This window comes from Phasianus colchicus, chromosome 1 (assembly GCF_987193195.1).
Source record: "Phasianus colchicus chromosome 1, bPhaCol1.hap1.1, whole genome shotgun sequence".
NCBI classification, from domain to species: Eukaryota; Metazoa; Chordata; class Aves; order Galliformes; family Phasianidae; genus Phasianus; species Phasianus colchicus.
In genome coordinates this window covers 78487159-78506222 of record NC_143436.1, presented here as the reverse complement: position 1 = coordinate 78506222, position 19064 = coordinate 78487159, and the positions used below count along the sequence as shown (strand labels likewise).

The following is a 19064-nucleotide window of genomic DNA, read 5'->3' as shown; positions in this document are numbered from 1 at the left end:
TTCACATAGCCCACATAATATCTCCACATGGCCTGTACAAAAGTCAGACAGCACATAGAGAATGACAGTGGATTACAGAATATTTAATAAGGTCACACTGCCCATTCATACAGCCATACCCGATATTGCCACCCTGATGGATACATTGAGTAGGGAGATAGAAAACTACCATTGTGTCCTAGGCTTGGCAAATACGTTCTTCAGTATTTCCACTCATGAAGAATCGCAAGATCAGTTTGCATTTATGTGGGGAGACAGGCAATGGAGCTTTCAGGTCATGCTGCAAGGGTATGTACATTCAGCTACATATTGTCATAGCTTAGTGGTGTGTGACCTAGCAGATTGTAATAAACTCCACAACATCAAACTTTATCACTATGCTGATGATCTCATGTTGATGTCTGACTCACTGGAGGCATTAGGAAAGACAGTAGATTCATTGACTACCTATTTACAAAAGAATGAGTGGGCTATAAATCCACAGAAGGTACAAGGACCAAGCCTGCTGGTGAAATTCCAGGGTGTAGGTTGGACAGGAAAGACCAAAGTACTATCCAGTGCAATAATAGAGAAGGTTCAGGTGTTCCCAGTCCCTACAGCACCAAGGCAGCTATAAGAAATTTGGGGTATACTGGGATACTGGCACTCCTTTATACCCCACTTAGTGCAGCTGCTGAGGCCTTTATACCAGCTTACAAAGAGAGGTCAAAAATGGAACTGCGGGAGAGTGGAGCAAGAGGCCTTACAGCAAGCAAAACTATCTCTTAAATCGGCTCAGGTGCTGGGTATATTCAATCCTACTCTTCCAGCCAAACTTGATATCTATGTAGCTCAGGATGAGTTTGGCTGGGACCTATGGCAGCAACAGAATTTCGTTTGAACCCCAGTTAGGTTTTAGTCTCAGGTCTGGCATGGAGCAGAAGAGAGGTATAGTATGATTGAAAAACAGTTATTGGCTGCCTTCTAAGCATTACAGGCAGTAGAGCCAATAACTCAAACAGCTGAAGTCATAGTTAAGATGACCATGCCAATTAAGGGATGGGTGAAAGATCTGACCCACCTTCCTAAGGCAGGGTGGCCCAAGCACAGACAGTGGCATGATGGGTCACCTATCTCAGCCAGAGGAATAGTCTGTCTTTGTCACCATAGAAAGAAGAGTGCCAGAAGATCTTAGGCCCAGTGATGTGTCAGAGTTGTACCAGAAGAGACAATAGTTGCTCCACTAGAGAGAAGTCCAGTTCAGGAAGGGAAATATCCCATTCCTGAAGATGCCTGATATATGGATGGGTCCAGCAAGAGTAACCCAAGCAAGTGGAGAGCAGTGGCATACTATTCCTCCACTGAAACAATCTGGTTTGAAGAGGGGAATGGTCAGAATAGCCAATGGACAGTACTGTGAGGTGTGTGGATAGTTATGACCAAGGAGTCCAGTGATGGTATCCTGAACATCTGCACGGATAGTTGGGCTGTGTACCAGGGGCTCACTCACAGTGGGCCACCCAGGAATGGATTATTCATATCTGACAAATCCCGGGCAGAGATATGTGATTGGACACATTAAATGTGGTTAAATACAGGACTATACATGTCCACCACCTTCTGGCCACCAACGTCTACAGTTACCAGGAAATGATGAAGACAAAACCCTGGCTCGAGCCTGATAGATTGAGGATTCACCATTCAAGATCATCTCTTTCTGGTGAAGCCCGAAGCCCGGGCTGTCTACATTTCTGGTTACATCAGAAGCTGTGGCATGCCAGGCAAAAGACAATGTGGGCAGCTGCTAAAGCATGGGGGCTGCCCATACAACTGTCTGGTATCATCCAGGCATGCAGAGACTGCGATGTTTGCTCTGAGACCAAGATCGTTGCCTGAAATAACAGCCCATCTTGATAGAGGACATGAAATAATCCTCTGCTCTTGCCCTTGAGAACCTAGAACCAGGTACCCATAAAATAGAATGCCTTCAAAGGCGCAAGTAGGACCAAAGTGATGTGACCTACCTGCATCTTGGAGGAGATTATTGGAGGTTGGGGGTTTGGTAGTCCCTCCTCGTAATAGGTACATGGTCTGCAGACATTGTGGTCAGCATTCCAGTTTTCATCACTAAGGAGATCTTAATCGTGTCCCTGTGGCAAATAAGGACTCCCCCCTTTGGTATCGGATATAGTTATGCAGTATCAGATATTGGGCCAAAGGATATGGTACAGATGGCCAGGACATGTCCCAGTGCAAGCTGAAGTGTTGACCCAGGACAGGACAGGAACAAGGCCCGTATCTTGCCATGGAGGGTGGACCTACCTCTCCTATTATCTCTGAGAAGTCTCCCCATGAGACTTTCTCAGTCCACAGAATCGCTGGGAGGAGAAATGTGGCATCAAGATGCTCCATTGTCACTGTATGACCAGTGTGACACCTGGTGGTGGACAATATGGGACTGATGGAACATGAACTGAATCTTCCCTGGCCCAAGCAACTATGTGCATCCAGGAGAACTATCCAGTACTGGCCTATGAAGGAACACGAATTTCAACCATGAGCTAATCATCTATTGTCATATGTTTTGTCGATCTATGTCATGACAGGCAGATTGTACAAGTGTTGCAGTGCACTGGATCACCGTAATGGAAAGGGCTTACCTTTAATCTGCTCAGTCATTTGTTCATGCCATGAAGGGGTGGAGTGTAGTAGAAATGAAGGAGTGGAGCCAGGATCCACCCCTTCCCAGCTCTCATCTAAGGGTTGACAGTGGAGGCAAGGGTATCTTGTTGGAGATCCTTGCATACCTGAAGCCTTCTGAGGGTAAGCAGTTTCTTTCCTTTGTTTATGTCTGCAACTCCTCCATTTGAGCTTATCTTCTCTTGCTGCAGCCTAAGACTTTGGTACTATGCCATCATTGCTGTATTTTCCATCACCTTACAGCATTACGCATGGAATCTGTAATGAAGGTGAACAGAGGAAGGTGAATCAGTGGGTTAAAAATAAAGACTGAAGGACTAACAATGGAGTGTCATAATGCTAGAGGAACGATCGGTGGCATTGAGGATCTCCAAATAAGGCAATATTTGTTAGACAATCATTGGGAGTGGATAGGATGATGATTTGGGGAAAGAATTGATGTGTAATGCATGTGAAAACATAATATCTTCATGAATGATCAACTGGTGGAAATTTCTTGGAGATTTATCCCGCTGATACTCTAGCACTGCAAATAAGAATACCTACTTAAGGGTAATAAAACTTCCGCTGTTTAGTTTCTTCAAATTGTTTTTTTCTTTGTTTGTTTCAGTAACATGGGGATGGTAAATAGATTAGTGGAAGAAGGATCACAGCGGGCAGGTCCTCTCCTGAATCCCTGTTTTTGATGGTTCTGGACAAATGTTAGCTTTATGTGTTCATCTTCAAAGCATACTGTACATGTGCCAGTTCTGGTTGTTGTTGATTCAATTTTCAATATCTGGATTGAAAAGAGAGAAAACTTGGGGTGAGTTGTGTCTTCAACAAATGCCCAGGACACTATCACTTTCAACAGCAGCTTTACACAAGTTATTTACTGGAAAAGACAGTTACTCAACAATTTACTGGAAAAGACAGTTACTCAACTGATTTATCAGTATTTCCATCTTTAACCAATAATCTGCTAGATCTTCTGGTTTATGTGTGTTCATCCCTTCTCTGTGTGACATTTTTATAATACTTTTACCCAATATTGACTGCTTCTAGCTTGCTTTCCCAACTTTTGTGGTTTACCAAAGGAGTTGAAAGGTAGAATAAACAAGGGAGACTGACTGCTTTTTGAACACCATTGAATCATGAGAACAGTTTTTCTATATTGTGAGAACAGCCTTCCACATAACTTGAGTGGATATAAGCTAAATAAGAGGAAGCTTGTGTAAATGTAACCTCCAGAACAAAATGCTGAGGCCATGCAAATTGTTGTGAAGTCAAGATACAATTGAATAGGTGTTCTGTTCTTGAAGATAAGATGACAAAATAGATGCCTCAGCTCAATGTAATATCGGTAGGAACTGGTTTCGGCTACCCCCCTTTAAAAGGTTGGAAATTCACAATGAAGATGATTACTAGTTGACCAATCCCATAACTGTCAGCCTTTCACCAAGTATTTAGAACACATGCTCAGGAGGGTCGAACAGTACTTTAATTATTGCTCAGAATTTCAGCCTGTTTTCTTGAAACGTAATGAACACCTATATTTATGCCTTTTAAATATGTTATCACTTCTTTGGTGTGCATGTTCAGTGGAGTGATTTCCCATGCACCCAGAGCTGTAATAAGGGGAATACCTGCTTGATATAACTCTCTGGTGCGTCAAGTTACTTTGCAATTTTTCTTGGCTTCACCATTCTCAGACTTCCCTTCATCTTCAGACATTTCTGCTGGTCCTTTGCACTGCTCTTCTCTGTAGTTTTCTGATTACTACATCAGAATCAAGACACTATGTAGTTAATATTCAGTCTTAACATTCACTCTTTTACAAAGGGCTGCCTATGCTTTATGATCTTATAAGCCCCTTTGCACAGATTACAGAGCCTCTGCCACTAATGCAGCTCCATGTAAACACATTCAATGTGATTCGTGCTAAAGTATTTTCTCTCCTGGATCACTTGTACACAACAAAACTCAGGGGTTATAAATCTCTAAAAAGAGCACTAACCAATCTTTTCACTGCACAGACACTGTGTGAGAAACTGAAACCCCACAGCTACAGTTTTGTAGTCTTCTGTGGAATGCTGCGAATATCCAATGTACTCAGTCTACTCAGGGAGTTCTGCAAGATTGGGCTGAATATTTCATTTTAGTGACAAGCTGGAACTTAGCAAACTCTTTTCTTACTAAATAAAACTTCTTCATAAGCTGCTGATACAAGTTGCAGCTTGTTTCTTAGTGGACAACCCTGCAGTTTGTTTAGATAATTAGAAGCGTCTGTATCTTTGTATTTAGATAGGTTCCAGAGGCTTTGTACAGATAAAGAAGGTTTCGTGACTCTTTGTATGGAATATTTATGGGCCTCTGAATGTATGTAAACTAAAAGCCTTTTTGTGCAAGGTATGCATGATAGAAGGATTGTATCCCTCATACATCCATCACTGATACTAAAGAATGCATACCTTCTAACACTCCAACTTAAGTCTTAAGAGAGGCTTTTGATTGACCATTTTGTGGTAACAGTGCTGCAATCAGAGATCCACATATGACTGAGTTAAGGGAGCAGTGCTATTTCTGAGAGACTTTTGTTATGGATGCAATTCCCTGCAGCACAGCTCTGAATCTGGCTAAGGGTAGGAGGAGAAACACATGGAACACCTGGAATGTTTCCACCCTTGACCAGGTGGCCCCAGAGCAGGAAGACGATGACCATGCTGGGGAGGCAAGGATGTCTCCCAGTAGAACTGACTGATCTTTATGTACGTTCACAGAAGTTACTTCCATACCCAGACACACTGTCATTTCATTAAAAAGGTTAATTGTGTAATCTATAGAGGTCCTATTAGGAGATTTTTCTGCAAACTACTATTGTAATGTTAACATAATACATGCATTGTCTTTGTCTGAGGGTTTCCTTCTGTTCTTAACATACCTATAAATCTGTTTTTTGCAACATAAGACATTACCCCACATCAGAATTCTGGAATGGAATGCTGCCCTCAGGGAGTAACATTGTATTGAATGAAGTTAATTTCCCCAAGACTGGATTCCTGATGAATTAAAGAAATCTGAGTATGAGTGGTTCAAAAATTTCCAATTCAAGTACTCTCCAATAAATGCCTTTCCCCCACTTTGAATGTCTCTAGCCAAATATGGTACCTCTGTTCCAGCTCCTCCTTGCAGCTTTCACATTTCTGCATGTGCCCTGGCCCCCAGCCCTTATCTCCTCCAGCCCATGGGCTGTTTACAGAGAATGGTTATAAAGAGGCTGACCCAGCAGAGAGTGGAGAGGAAATACAGGGTGCAGGAAAACAACAGCGCCAGACCAGTCTGGTTGTTTGCTTGAGTCACTGCGTCCTGCTGAGCATGATGAGGAAGGACTGGCTCTTCAACAAGCTGGTTATCTTTCTCCTTTTCTTCCTCTTCCCTGGAAATATCTCTCACACTGCAGAACCGTAAGCTACACATATGGAAGAGGGAGGGAGGGAGGTCATAGTGCTTCTTTTTCCAGTCACTTTTCTTTCTTTCTCTCATTCTTCAAACAGTTGTGACAATTTCTTCCACTTCTGCCCTGCATCCCATTACTCATCTCTGATTCTCCTGAAAAACTCTGCCAGTGTTCCATTTTCTCTGCTACAACCTTCAGCTAGTCCAGCACTATATCATCACAACACCTCTGCCTAAATACATTCCTGACTAGAAATCTTCAGGTGGCTCAGCTTTTGTGAACATGCATGTACTTACCTTTCTTGTAGTATCCTTGTTTTGATCACTGACTCATTGTTCCCTGTTCCTTTTTTTTTCTTTTTCTTTTTGTTCCCTGTTTATTCCTTTTCTTGAGTTTCTTTCAAGATAGTTTGTTTCCCTTGGCAGCATTAGACATGCTTGTTCTCAAAGAGAATCTGTGACCTAGATTCTCTTTCACAACCATTGAGCCAGACGCTGGCACTCTCCCTGGTGTGTCCACCCCAGTGCTCTGCAGACAAGCAGCATGGCTGCAGCATCCACCCTGCTTAGAGCCCCAAGCAGAAGATATAGCTGAGTGTCCCCACCATGATCTCACCTACTGAGAGGCTTGTTCCACAGTCCCAGGTCCAGGCAGAGCCATCTCATTCTTCAGACCTTGCTGCTATCATTGTGCTTATTACTGTGCTTGCAGAAACAGTTTTCTGCTGTGAGAAATAGGAGCAAGGGGATAAACCAGTTAGAAAAGAGAATGGGGAGGTGTGGTTCTGAATCTGGTCTCATGATGCCTGCTAGAGATTTCATGCTCACAAGCAGTGGTAGATCTAGCATAAAGTGCAGTGTATGCTGCTGTTACTTACTGTGTGGTCAGAGGTGAAATGGTAACAGGCTAAAATTAGTTTTGACTTTTGACTCATACTGTGCCATCAGCATCTCACTCACCTTCCCTATTGCACTGGTTCTAGAGAAGATCAGCTAGCCAAGTCTTTCTGGGGTCATGTAGAGCTCTCTGATCTCCCCACAATAATCTCTTGTTATTTCTGCCTGGGATCAGGTGGAAAAGGCATGAATCCATACCGTTTAGTCCTCCCATGAGCAACATATTGCTCTTTTTCCCTTACCTGAGCACCATTTTAGGAGGAGAGAATGAGAAAAGGTTGAGAGAGATGGGATAAGGAGAGGTAATGCCCACTGTGAGACATAAAAAACCAAAGTGAAGATGGATCTTTGGGATAAATAACATGACAACAGGCAGGGAGTTGGTGTTTCCTTCCTCTGAGCCAAGCCATAGGTACTGATCTTTAAAGAATATGGGGACTAGTTGTGTAGTCTATCAAGCAAACACAGTAGAATTCAGAATAGCTTCCCAGAACATGATCACCAATTTATATGGTACTGGAACAACAGGTTGCCCAAGGAGGTTGTGGATCCCCCATCCCTGGAGGCATTCAAGGCCAGGCTGGATGTGGCTCTGGGCAGCCTGGTCTGGTGGTTGCACATAGCAGGGGGGTTGAAATTAGATGATCATTGTGGTCCTTTTCAACCCAGGCCATTCTATGAATCTGTGAAACCCAAGAGAAGGTGTGAAGTCTTCCAAGTCAAAACAGAATGAAGCTTCCAACCAAGATACATTTTGCCTGAGGAGACAGCTTCTTTGAACAGCAACAATTGCTGTTCTTCCTGCTTCAGTGTGGCCAGCTGCAAAAGAGAGGCAATTAAGTTTCAGATTGGATACTGGAAAAAAAAAAACTTATCACGTTAATGCAGCATTGAAATGGCTCTCCCAGAAATCAGTGAAAAGTCCTTCTATGAAGGTCTATGTAACATTCATTTTCCAAGAGAGAAGTTGATCTTAAGACATCCAGAGGTTTTTTCAACTAAAAAATTTACGATGCTGTTATACACTGACAATAGGATTTTTTTTCCTTCTCCGGCTTCCTTTCAGAGGAATTCAAGTGGAGGCATTCTTCACCTATTCTAATACATGGTTGTGCATGTAAACTATTTTACAATTAACTTCTTATGCTTGATAATATAGTGGATGTAGTAAAAAATGCTAGCTCGTTATGGTATTAGGATTGATAGATGGGACTTATAGAGCTCATTAAATTCATTTGTTTCTTTTGTTGAAAGTTTGATCTGGGAAATAGCTGAGAGTTTATGCTTTTTAAGCTTTTATTACTTATATTGCCTTCTCTATATAGATAAACTCAGCATTTTTGAGTCAGTCCCTTGCTCTGAGGTCTCCTATCCCTTCTTGTTGCCTGCTTCTGACGGAGTCACTGCAACTGTTGTCAGAATACTGAGCTGCTGCTTCTGCTACTGAGGCTGATGATGTCTCTGCTGATAGCCCAGAGGCATTCTGTTCTGGAATATCTACACGTGGACTTTGACACCTAAGCCATTTAAGGATTTCATAGTATTTTAATTCATTTACACCAGCACATCCAAAACAGCTAAAGGGAGATTTATAAACAGTGAATTTCATAAACTTGCTCCAGTGACAGTGAAGGCGGTTTGTTTAGGGGAGCATTCGGCACATTAGCCAAAATTTCAGTGAAACAGTAAACAGGAATGAGGCCAAAATTCCCTATGAAGTAGGTCAAGCTGTCCCCTCAGTAGACTGGACATTGCATGCAGATTGCCAATGCCACTGTTAGGAAGCAGGGGAAATGAGATTACAGGAAGCACGGGGTGAAGCTGTGGTGAGAAGGCTGTGAAAGAACGTGATGGAGTAAGCATCTGGTAATTTTTAATGGGCTGCACCTCACTGGACATACAAGCAGGGCTCCAGTTCTCAAACTCACTTATATCTGTTAGGTCCTTTTGTTCTTTACACATGGAAGGATATTCAGCTGCTGTTTATCACATGATGCAGCCTGAGTATATTTATTTGCTGTTATTGGATTGCTTGAGAGTATGAGAAGGTTCAAGAGCCACAAGCTAGTCATACCAAGATTAATCTTTTGGACTTTATAGTACCTGATCCGACTAGGTTCCTTAATTTAATTTGATATTTTAGTGATGAACAATGTCATCTTTCTTTCATTCTTTTTTCCGTGCTAAAGAATGTTAATCTTCCAGATTTCAGATTATCTGACATCTTTCAATGGATATTTTTTCCTAATTTTTTTTTTTATGGCAACAGACCTTTAGTTATACAATAGCCAAACTGTGTTCTGATTTGTTCTTTATTCCTTTATTTAAGAAAAGAGAGTTAAGAATAGTTCCCTATTGTCCATTTGTCACTTATCTCTGAATGAAGATTTTACAAGAGTTCTTGACAGTGCTGATCTCTGAGTGGTAATAGCAAATTTAGCTATGAGTACACTGTTGGGGGTGATACTTTATTCCTTAATTCATTATTTTCCCTTTATGAATGGTTCGCCATTATTTTCTACACAAACCCACAATACAAAGTTTTTCAAAGGTACACTAGTCAGTACCTCACAGATTATTCAGCAATAGACTGAGCAACAGGGACCTCTACACAAATCCTTGAGATTTTTACTGGTGACCACCTTCTGCTGTATAAACACACTTATTTCTTACCCTTTATGTCCTACTTTTTAACCAATTAATCTGCATCAGAATTAATAATTGAATTTATAAATGAAAATTAGTGAAATTATCCCTTTTACTGAATGCCAACTGATGTTTTCTCTGAGAACTTTTGCCAAAAGTTCTTTGAAGATACAAGTATACTTCTGTTGTAATAAAGCACTGTCCTCTGAAATGCTTTGTGTGCTCATCTTAATAAGGTCATGAACTGCAGTACTCATATTTTTGCTCAGCATGAGGAGGATTTGGAAACCTGGACAGGCGAAAAAAAGGAGTAGCCACAGAAGCTAGAGTTTTTTCAACCCTAGAACTGCTGAATTTCCAACCTTTTTTAGCTAATGCTTTTCAGTCTCATGAGACTGTGGAATACAAAAAAAAAAAAAAAAAGTAACAGCCTGAAACTTTTCATGCCATCTTTATTCCCTATTGTGAAGTTGAACAAAGCAGCCTTTATAAAGGACTATCTATTACTGGCATAGAAATTGTTCCCTACTGTGAAGCATTTTCCTGTTTTTAGGCAAATTAGTTAGGTGGCTTAACACATATAAACCCAAAGTATGTATACTCATGTTTATGCACTGAATTCACAGGAATAGTAGTGGATTAGACTTGCTGGTTTGCTAATTTCCTTTCATTTTAGAAAACTTCCACTGTTTTCTTAATACTGTTTCACAGTTCTGATTCTTGCTTTGTTCCTTTTTCCAGGCAGTACATGGTGCTTCTGCCCTTTCTGATACGTACTGATTCTCCTGAGAAAGTCTGTGTTCAGCTGACTCACCTGAATGAGTCTGTGACACTGAGCGCTACACTTGAGTATCAAGGGGAAAACAGGAGCCTGATTGATGATCTGGTGATAGAGAAGGATTTGTTTACCTGCATCCCTTACTCTGTGAGTAATCTAATCTCTGTGAGCATATCTTTCATATTTATTGCTAAAACGCAGTAGAACTAAACAAAGATGAGAAAGAATGTGTTGCAATCAGAGTCTTTTAAGTTGAGCCAAACAACAACAAAAGAATTTGATGTAGAAAACTGACTGTGCATGCAGGACTTAGGGAATGTTTCATCTTCGAACTTTGACTTTAAAGTAAAACATAGCCCATCTCGGTTTGATCTGCTCAAGACTCAGAGGAAAAAGAATGAACTGGAATGAGAACTGTAGAAGATGGGGAAGTGGAATTTAAACTGAAGTCCATGGTTTTATCTTATCTCTTTCTGGAGCTTATACATGTTTCTTGCAGAAGGCTAGTTGGTGAGTAATGTAAACAAGTGGTACCATTCCCAAATAATGAATTTTAGATGATTTCCATTTTAATGAATCATAGGATGGATGGTGCAAGATTGGTTTCAATACTTCAAAGAGGAAAGTTTGTAAGAGAAAGTACTGAGAGGCTAACAATGAGTTTTGGAAGGAGAAGCAGAAGAACCATGGAGAAAATGCAAGGAAATGGAGAAGATGACTTATTAGTTTCTGAAGGAATCATAGAATGAGTTAGGTTGGATTGGGTTAGGTTGGGTTGTGCTGGGTTGTATTGGAAGAGTCTGTGCAGGAGATCATCTAAGTTCCAACCACATCGCCATGAGGCATCCTGGATATGCTGTTTGTTAACAGAAAAGGTCTGGTGGGGGATGTAAAGGTTGGAGGCCATCTGAGTTAGACTGATCAAGAAATGATAGATTTTTCTGATCCTTGTTGAAGGAGGGAGTCAGCAAAACTGCCACCTTGGACTTCCGGAGGGGGCAGATTTTAGCCTCTTTAGGACTGTGGTTGAGAGGGTCCCCTGGGAGGAAGTTTTGGAGGGCATGGGAGCCCAGGAAGGCTGGGAATACTTTGAGGAAGTTATTTTAAAGGTGCAGGAGCTGACCATCCCCAGGTCACAGAAGACAAGCCAACAGGCAAGGAGGCTGGGCTGGATGAACAGAGATCTTCAGCTAGAACTCAAGAACAAAAGGAAAGTTTACAGTCTTTGGAAGAGTAGGCAAGATACTTATGATGATTACAAGTATATAGTGAAGCTGTGCAGGGAGAAAATTAGAAAAGCCAAAGCCCAGCTAGAACTGAACTTGGCCAATAATATAAAGGACAACAATAAATATTTCAATAAATGTATCAACAGCAAGAGGCTTGGGAGAATCTCTATCCCTTGCTGGATGCCAAGTGCAAAGCTGTGACCAAGGATCAGGACAAGGCTGAGGTACTTAATGACTTTTTTGCCTCAGTCTTTTATAGCAAGACTTGTTACTCCCTGGGCACAAAGCCCCTTGTGCTGGTAGATAGGAATGGGGAACAGAATAGGCCCTGCATGATGCACAGTGAAATAGTTTTGGACCTGCTCCGAAAGCTGGACATTGACAAGTCCATTGGGCCTGATAGATTGCACCCTAGAGTGCTGAGGAAGTTGGCAGATGTAGTTGCCAAGCCACTCTCCATCATCCTTCAACAGTCCTAGCTAACAGAACATCCTGGTGGATTGGAGACTGACAAACTTGATGTCCATCTTCACAAAGGACTGGAAAGATGATCCTGGTAGCTACAGACCTATCAGTCTCACCTTGGTTCCAGGGAAGGTTATGGAACGGATAATCTCAGGAGCCATCATAGACCAACTAAAGGTCAACCAGGGGATCAGGCCCAGTCAGCATGGGTTTGTGAAGGGTAGATCCTGTCTGACAAACCTGATTTTGTTCTGTGTCAGGGTGACCTGCTTAGTGGATGAAGGTAAGGCTGTCAATGTGGTCTACCTGGACTTCAGTAAAGCCTTTGACACTGTTCTCTACAACATCCTTGTGGAGAAGCTAGCTGCCCATGATTTGGATGGGCATACACTCTGCTGAGTGAAATACTGGTTGGATGGCTGTGCCCAAAGAGTTGTGGTCAATGGAGTTAAATCCAGTTGGTGGCCAGTCACGAGTGCTGTCCTCCAGGGCTCAGTACTGGGGCCACTTCTATTTAACATCTTTATTAATGATCTTGATGAAGGGATTGAGTGCTCCCTCAGTAAGTTTGCAGATGACACCAAACTGGAAGGGAATGTTGGTCTGCCAGCACAGGGGAAAAAGACACTACAGAGGGACCTGGATAGGCTGGATCAATGGGCCAAGGTAAACTGTATGTATGAGTTTCAATAGGGCCAAGTGTCGGGTCCTGCATTTTGGTCACAACAATCCCAGGTAACCCTACAGGCATGGGGGGGAGTGACTGGAAAGCTGCCTGATGCAAAGAGACTTCGGTGTACTGATGGACAGTAGGCTGAATATGAGCCAGCAGTGTGCCAAGAAGGCAAGTGGCATCCTGGCTTGTATTGGGAATGGTGTGGTGAGCAGGACTAGGGAAGTAATCCTGCTCATGTACTCGGCACTGGTGAGGCCTCACCTTGAGTACTGTGTTCAATTTTGGGCACCTCAATACAGAAAGGACAGTGAGGTACTGGACTAGGTCCAAAGAAGGGCAACAAGGCTTGTGAAGGGCTTGGAGAATATGTTCTATGAGGAGAGACTGGAGGAACTGGGGCTGTTTAGTTTGGGTTGGTCTCTTCTCACTGGTGACAGGTGACAGGATGAGGGGAAATAGCCTGAAGTTATGTGAGGGTAAGTTTAAGTTGACTATTAGGAAACTCTTTACAGAAAGGGTTGTTAAGCACTGGAATAGGCTCCCTGGGTAAGTGGTTGAGTCACCATCCCTAAATGTGTTTAAAAACTGTTTGGATGTCATGCTCAGGGTCATGATTTAGTGGAGGGTTGTTAGAGTTAGGGTAGTATGGTTAGGTTGTGGTTGGACTTTTCCAACCTGAGTCATTCTATGATCTTCCAACAGATCAGGTTGCCCAAAGCTTCATACAACCTGGTCTTGAACATTTCCAGGGATGGGGCATCCATCCAAGCTCCCTTGATCAATATGTTCCAGTACTTCATCACCCTCACAGTGAAGAATTTGCTCTTAATATCTTATCTAAATTTACCCTCTTTTAGTTTGAAATCATTCCCCCTACATTACACTCCCTGATGAAGACTCTGTCCTCAGCTTTCCTGTTGGCCTGTTTTAGGTACTGGAAGGCTTCTGTAAGGTCTCCCCAGAGCATTTCTTTCTTTAGACTGAACAACTTCAACTGCCATAGCCTGTCTTCATAGGAGAGGATCTCCACCCTTCTGATTATCACTCCAATAGAGCCATGTTTTCATAAGCTGAGGGCCCCACGGCTGAAATCATTATCACAGATGGATCTCATTACAGAGAAGTAGAGGGGGAGAATCACCTCCCTCAATGAGCCCTCCAAGTACACATCACAAAATCATGCCTTACCCTTGTTTCTAGCCTTGTGTCTTTCATGTCTCTTCAGAGAATTTTTGGACCTAGCTAATACTATATCCTCCAAAGGCTCAGTACAGTGAGGTGAATCAGTAAAGCAGTTATGATCTTCATTTTTTTCTCAGCTTTCAAAATCCAACAGCACATCAGTGGCACTTCTCACTGTGACAGTGAAGGGAGAGACCCTGCAGTTCAGAAGCCGCAAGTCAGTGCTGGTCAAGAATTCTGAGAGTTTGGTCTTTGTCCAGACAGACAAACCTATCTACAAGCCTGGACAGACAGGTACAGAGAATTGGGTTGGTGTTAACTCTGGTGTTGGTGTTAAGCAGAAAATCTTCTGGACTTAATTCTCCAGACAACTATTTTTATTAAAGAAGTTTTCAAAGCTCTTTTTGGGGGGATTTAGAGCAAAAGAAAATCTTACTTCTGTCAGCTGAGATCTAAGGCATGTGGTACCATTGTTGTTTGTATTCTCTGTCCTCTGGGCACAGTATCTCAGTCAGATGGAGGCACAGATTCACATTCCTCCATCTCAATTATAAGCACAAATCTGGGTTGACTTCAAAACATTGTCTCCCTTGGCTGCATCTGAACCAACAGGGGAGAACAAGCACTTCCCACAGATAACTCTTTCAGCCAGGATCTGATTCTCCCTCTAAATTTGTCCACCTTTCACCATCAGTAAGAAAGTGAGTGTAAATTAATCACTTAAGGATCTCATTTCAGAGTCTGTTGATCAGTGAAATTAATCTGATTTTAAAATTATTGAAACACTGATGTTTGCTGGTAATGGTTATAAATCTTAACAACAAAATTTCCTTCTTTTTCATTACACTTCTCAGTTCTGTTTCGGATTGTCTCTCTGGATAAAGACTTCCACCCAGTGAATGAGAAGGTATGCACATAATTCCTTGTTTTTAATCAAGAGGCTTAATTCCCATTTAACACCTTTACTATCTGCATCCATAACCACTGAAAGAGAACCTTTACAGCAAATGATCCTTCTTTTCTCACAACACCAATGACCTATCCCATAGGCCATATTCTGTTTGGGACAGAGTCCATCTGTTTCCACTGACTGCTCCATTTCTTTCAAAGGGATATAGATATTTAGAACCTGCTTCTTCAGAGGAATGTACTACTTTCAAAGGAATAAGCCTGTAGACAGATTTCATTAGGGAAAAAATGCGTGAGACAAGTTTGCATTGAAAGTGACAGATGCTTTCAGCAGTAAGTGCCACCACATATTTAGAGACCGAGAGAGAAGAACGAAATGGATTTGGTTTGAAGAAACTGATCACTGGTATAGGTCCACCTTTTAGCTTATTCGTTAATCAGTCCTCATGCAGACAAGTTATTCGAAAATTCTTACTTCATCATGTTTTCAAACTGTGGTAAGACAACAAGATGAAGCTCTAAAATACTATTTATGAAGAACTGAGCATGCAGTGCAAATACAGAAAATGGCTCAGAGGACTTCTTAGCAAGTTGGTTTTCTGTCTTTCAGTTCAAAACTGAAAATTGCTTTAATCTCCATGTGACTCTCATTTCTAACTCTGATTTTCCTTTGTTCCTTCCCCATAGTTTCCATTCGTCTATGTTCAGGTAAGTGCATAACTGCATGTATATTATTTCAACAGAATGTGAATGCTTGTTATTATTACCCAGTAGTAGTTTCATGCTGAGGTGCAAGTGAAAACAGATGAGTGCAGTATTCCTTTGTGTACAGGAAGACTGAATATCTAAATAAGTTCTAACATTGATAAGGGCATCTAAATAAGTTCTGACATTGATTCTGTGATTGAGGATTCTGTGCTGTCGGACCAAAATACTTGATGAGTACATGCCATGCTGTGAAGTATGGCTAGAGCGCATGAATGTCTTGTTCCTCTTCCCAAGCTGATCTAGGATTATCTGTCTGCAAAATATGTCCAAAACCATATAAATACATTTAATAAATAAAAGTAAAGAAATAAAATTATGTGAGTAAACATTTCCTCTATCTTCCCAAGCAAGCCTAATTTTTGTTTGGTTGTTTTATTTGTTCTTGTTTTTTGTTTTAACAGTCAAACAGTGACAGGCGAAAGTTAATAAGAAGGATGATTCTGACAATGAATCGATTAAGTATTCACTATATCCACTATTGCAGCTGAGTAAATCACCTTGCAGTTATCATGTGAGACATCATCCAGTGGAAAATTGGTGGGAAGGACCTAGTGATATGCCCTAGGTCATGATAGCAACACAAAGAATGATAAAATTAGCATGCACGAATCTCAGGTTGGTCTGTGTGATCATGGATCCTACATAGTCAGTTCTAGTAGTACTTCTTGCAGCTTAGGGTTGATGTCTTCATTCTGATTTGTCTTTCTGAAGCTGGGAGTGTTGCCAGACCAGGGGAGACAGAGGCTGGGCCACAATTTTCCTCTTTTCTATTCTCTTGCCAGAGTGCTATCACTCCCTCTTCCCCTCAGCAAACTACCAGAACGAAGTTGCAGAGCTGGTAGGCAACTGACAGTATGTTAATAGCAAGAGAAAAGGAAGGGTAAGAGGCTATTGTGGTGTGGGGTGTCAGGTAGAGGAAAATGTCTCTAAGTCTTTCTCATGAGTTTGGAGCCCCGAAAGAACAAGTCCCTTCCCTTTCAATTTGTTGATACTTGACTGACTACAGGAATTTTATGAAATGAACAAGAAGAAGAACCTATCCACTGCCATCAATAATTTTGTAGTATCATTAAAAGCTTTAGTTTGAAAACACTAAGGTCACTCTGGGCTTTCATTTCCAGCTTGTGAGGCACAGTGTTTGTCAGTGGCATTTACAGCAGTTTACAAAGGCTAGTCCCACCATCCTCTACTCCCACCGTCACCTCTCCCTTCCTTGCTGCAGCTTCTCAGTGAAGTACTGCTCTCTGGCTTTCACATACGCCAATGAGGCAATCTTATAGAATAGGAAACTTACCTAATAGCAAATTCATCCATTTGTTTTTTTTTTTCCTTAGGATTTTTTTGTTTTGTTTTCCTTTGTTGCTGTTTTTTGTTTTTGTTGTTGTTATTTTTTGTTTCTTTTAATGTATTAAATGAGATCCACTAGTGCAGTTTACTTCATACTTGCATGAAATTTGGACTGGCCCAAAGGAAAGGATGACAGGAATGAAGGAAGGTGGCAACTTAAGGTGCTAACTTAGCACTGCTAAGTGCCAAAGAAACAAATGTTCATCCTTCCACCCTTAACACTGCTAACCAATCATAGCCAGTCACAAAGGCAGGTATTAGTGTGAACCTATTTCTGACCTGTTAATTTGACTCATTGCTTCATTTAAAACAAAAACAAACAAAAAGCTTCCTGGGAGAAACAAGCTGCCATAAATGCATTCTCCATAAATGCATCACAGAAATGGCAACAAGATTACAAGCCCAGTTGTAAAAAAAAGCTTCAGATTTCTCCTTTAATGAGGCCCTGTTGTGTTCTTTAAAACAAGTGGTGATCTTTTCACCATGGCTTAAGAGTTATGACAGATAAGATTTCATCAGAACCACAGGATGCTTTACTGACCTTGCCTTCCCCAAATTCAGAGGGTGCTTCATGGGAACAAACTCTTCTGGTCTCTGAGTGGTGGCCTCTGGCTAAGATGACATTCACATCACCTTTTCCCTGAGCATGGGAATATAACCTCAGAATAGTGAATGTACTCCATCAGAAATTATTTATCTTGAGCTATATAGGATAAATAGGCTTTTGGTGACAAGCAATATATAACACATATAGCAAGCAGAAAATGAAAGGCTGTAAACAACCATGTTGCTGAGGTGCCTGGAAAGGGCATGACTGAATTAGTTTGGTGACTTCTATGAGAAATTTGGGGCTGACCTGATGATTTTGGAGCACAGCTTATTGACAGTCAATACATAGTGAGCTATACTCAACTACTGTAGTGATGTCTGTTCCAGCATAAGGAATAGCCAGGAAAAATGAGAGGTCTCAGCTTATGCACATATGTCAGATGTGCTTACTGTATTCTTCTGTGCCCCTTTCTCTGCATCCTCACCCTATGACAACATTTGGACTCATATATGTAGACTTGTTTAGTTTCTCAGGTAAACCATGTACCTAATTCCTCAGCAGAGTATGCGCTACTTCTCAAGCATGCTCTATCCCAAGCACAAAAAAATTCTTGTTATAGACTGTACAACAAGTGAAGGAGTCTGTCCGAAAATTTTCTTTTTCCCCATGCTCAATTAATTCCTGCTGTCCATCTTTATGCCTTGCTACCTTGTCAGTCTTTCTTTTCCAATTTCCTGGCTTCATCATTTGTAAGCAAGCACATGTTTATGAGGAGGAGACAGCACAGGACATCTGTGGTTAAAAACAGTGTGCTTTATTGCATGCTAGTCATGCAGAATTGGCAGGTAAGAGATCCTGAAGTCACAGCTCTTCATAGATTATTGAGTATTTAAGGTTAGGCATTTCCCAGCTTGGATGTATATTTCCTGGACGCTCCAGTGCTTTGTCTTTGGGAGCAACCTTCACCAAACTGCCCTGACTGTGTACGTAACTTACTTGTAACATGGAATTATTCTCATCTGCAGGATCCCCAGAGAAACCGTGTTTATCAATGGCAAGGGGTAGAACTTGAGACCGGCCTTACACAGCTCTCCTTCCCCCTCACCTCTGACCCCATCCAAGGCTCCTACAAAATAGTCGTGCAGAAGAACTTCATCGCCCACGTGGAGCATTCCTTCTCTGTCGAGGAATACGGTAAGGAAAGAAGATATGGACTGCAAGTGGGGCCTTTTACTCTGGCCTCCTTGGGATTTGGGATTTTTCAGGAATGACATGGAGAAAACATGAAATCTGAAAACATAGGCAATGGAATTCAGAGGGGCTGATACAGAAGGATGTTCCTCAGTTTATGGCTTCTTTGTAAATCCCACCCCAAGTTCGCATTTTTAGGCATGCAGTTTGCTGAAAGTAGCACTAGATACAAAGCAAGCAGTTACTACAGCATTTTGGTGATCCTGGCTCACAATCTCTGCATCGGTTCTGTTTCTCCAGTTGTAGCCCTCT

At 41.7% G+C, this 19064-nt stretch overlaps 1 protein-coding gene across 2 annotated transcripts in view; it reads left to right on the top strand.

Moving 5' to 3' along the window:
• The first annotated feature begins 5959 nt into the window (after nt 1-5959).
• The window catches only part of LOC116239262 (alpha-2-macroglobulin-like), a 37482-nt gene continuing 24377 nt past the window's right edge, over nt 5960-19064 (top strand). The window contains exons 1-6 of one of the 2 annotated variants that reach the window (XM_090148632.1): nt 5960-6122; nt 10399-10582; nt 14125-14281; nt 14842-14894; nt 15584-15604; nt 18587-18755. In XM_090148632.1, the coding sequence (XP_090004758.1) occupies nt 6034-6122; nt 10399-10582; nt 14125-14281; nt 14842-14894; nt 15584-15604; nt 18587-18755 (673 nt within the window). In that variant the 5' untranslated portion in view covers nt 5960-6033. The remainder of the gene's footprint in view (nt 6123-10398; nt 10583-14124; nt 14282-14841; nt 14895-15583; nt 15605-18586; nt 18756-19064) is intronic. The other variant, XM_090148622.1, reaches the window with a different exon arrangement.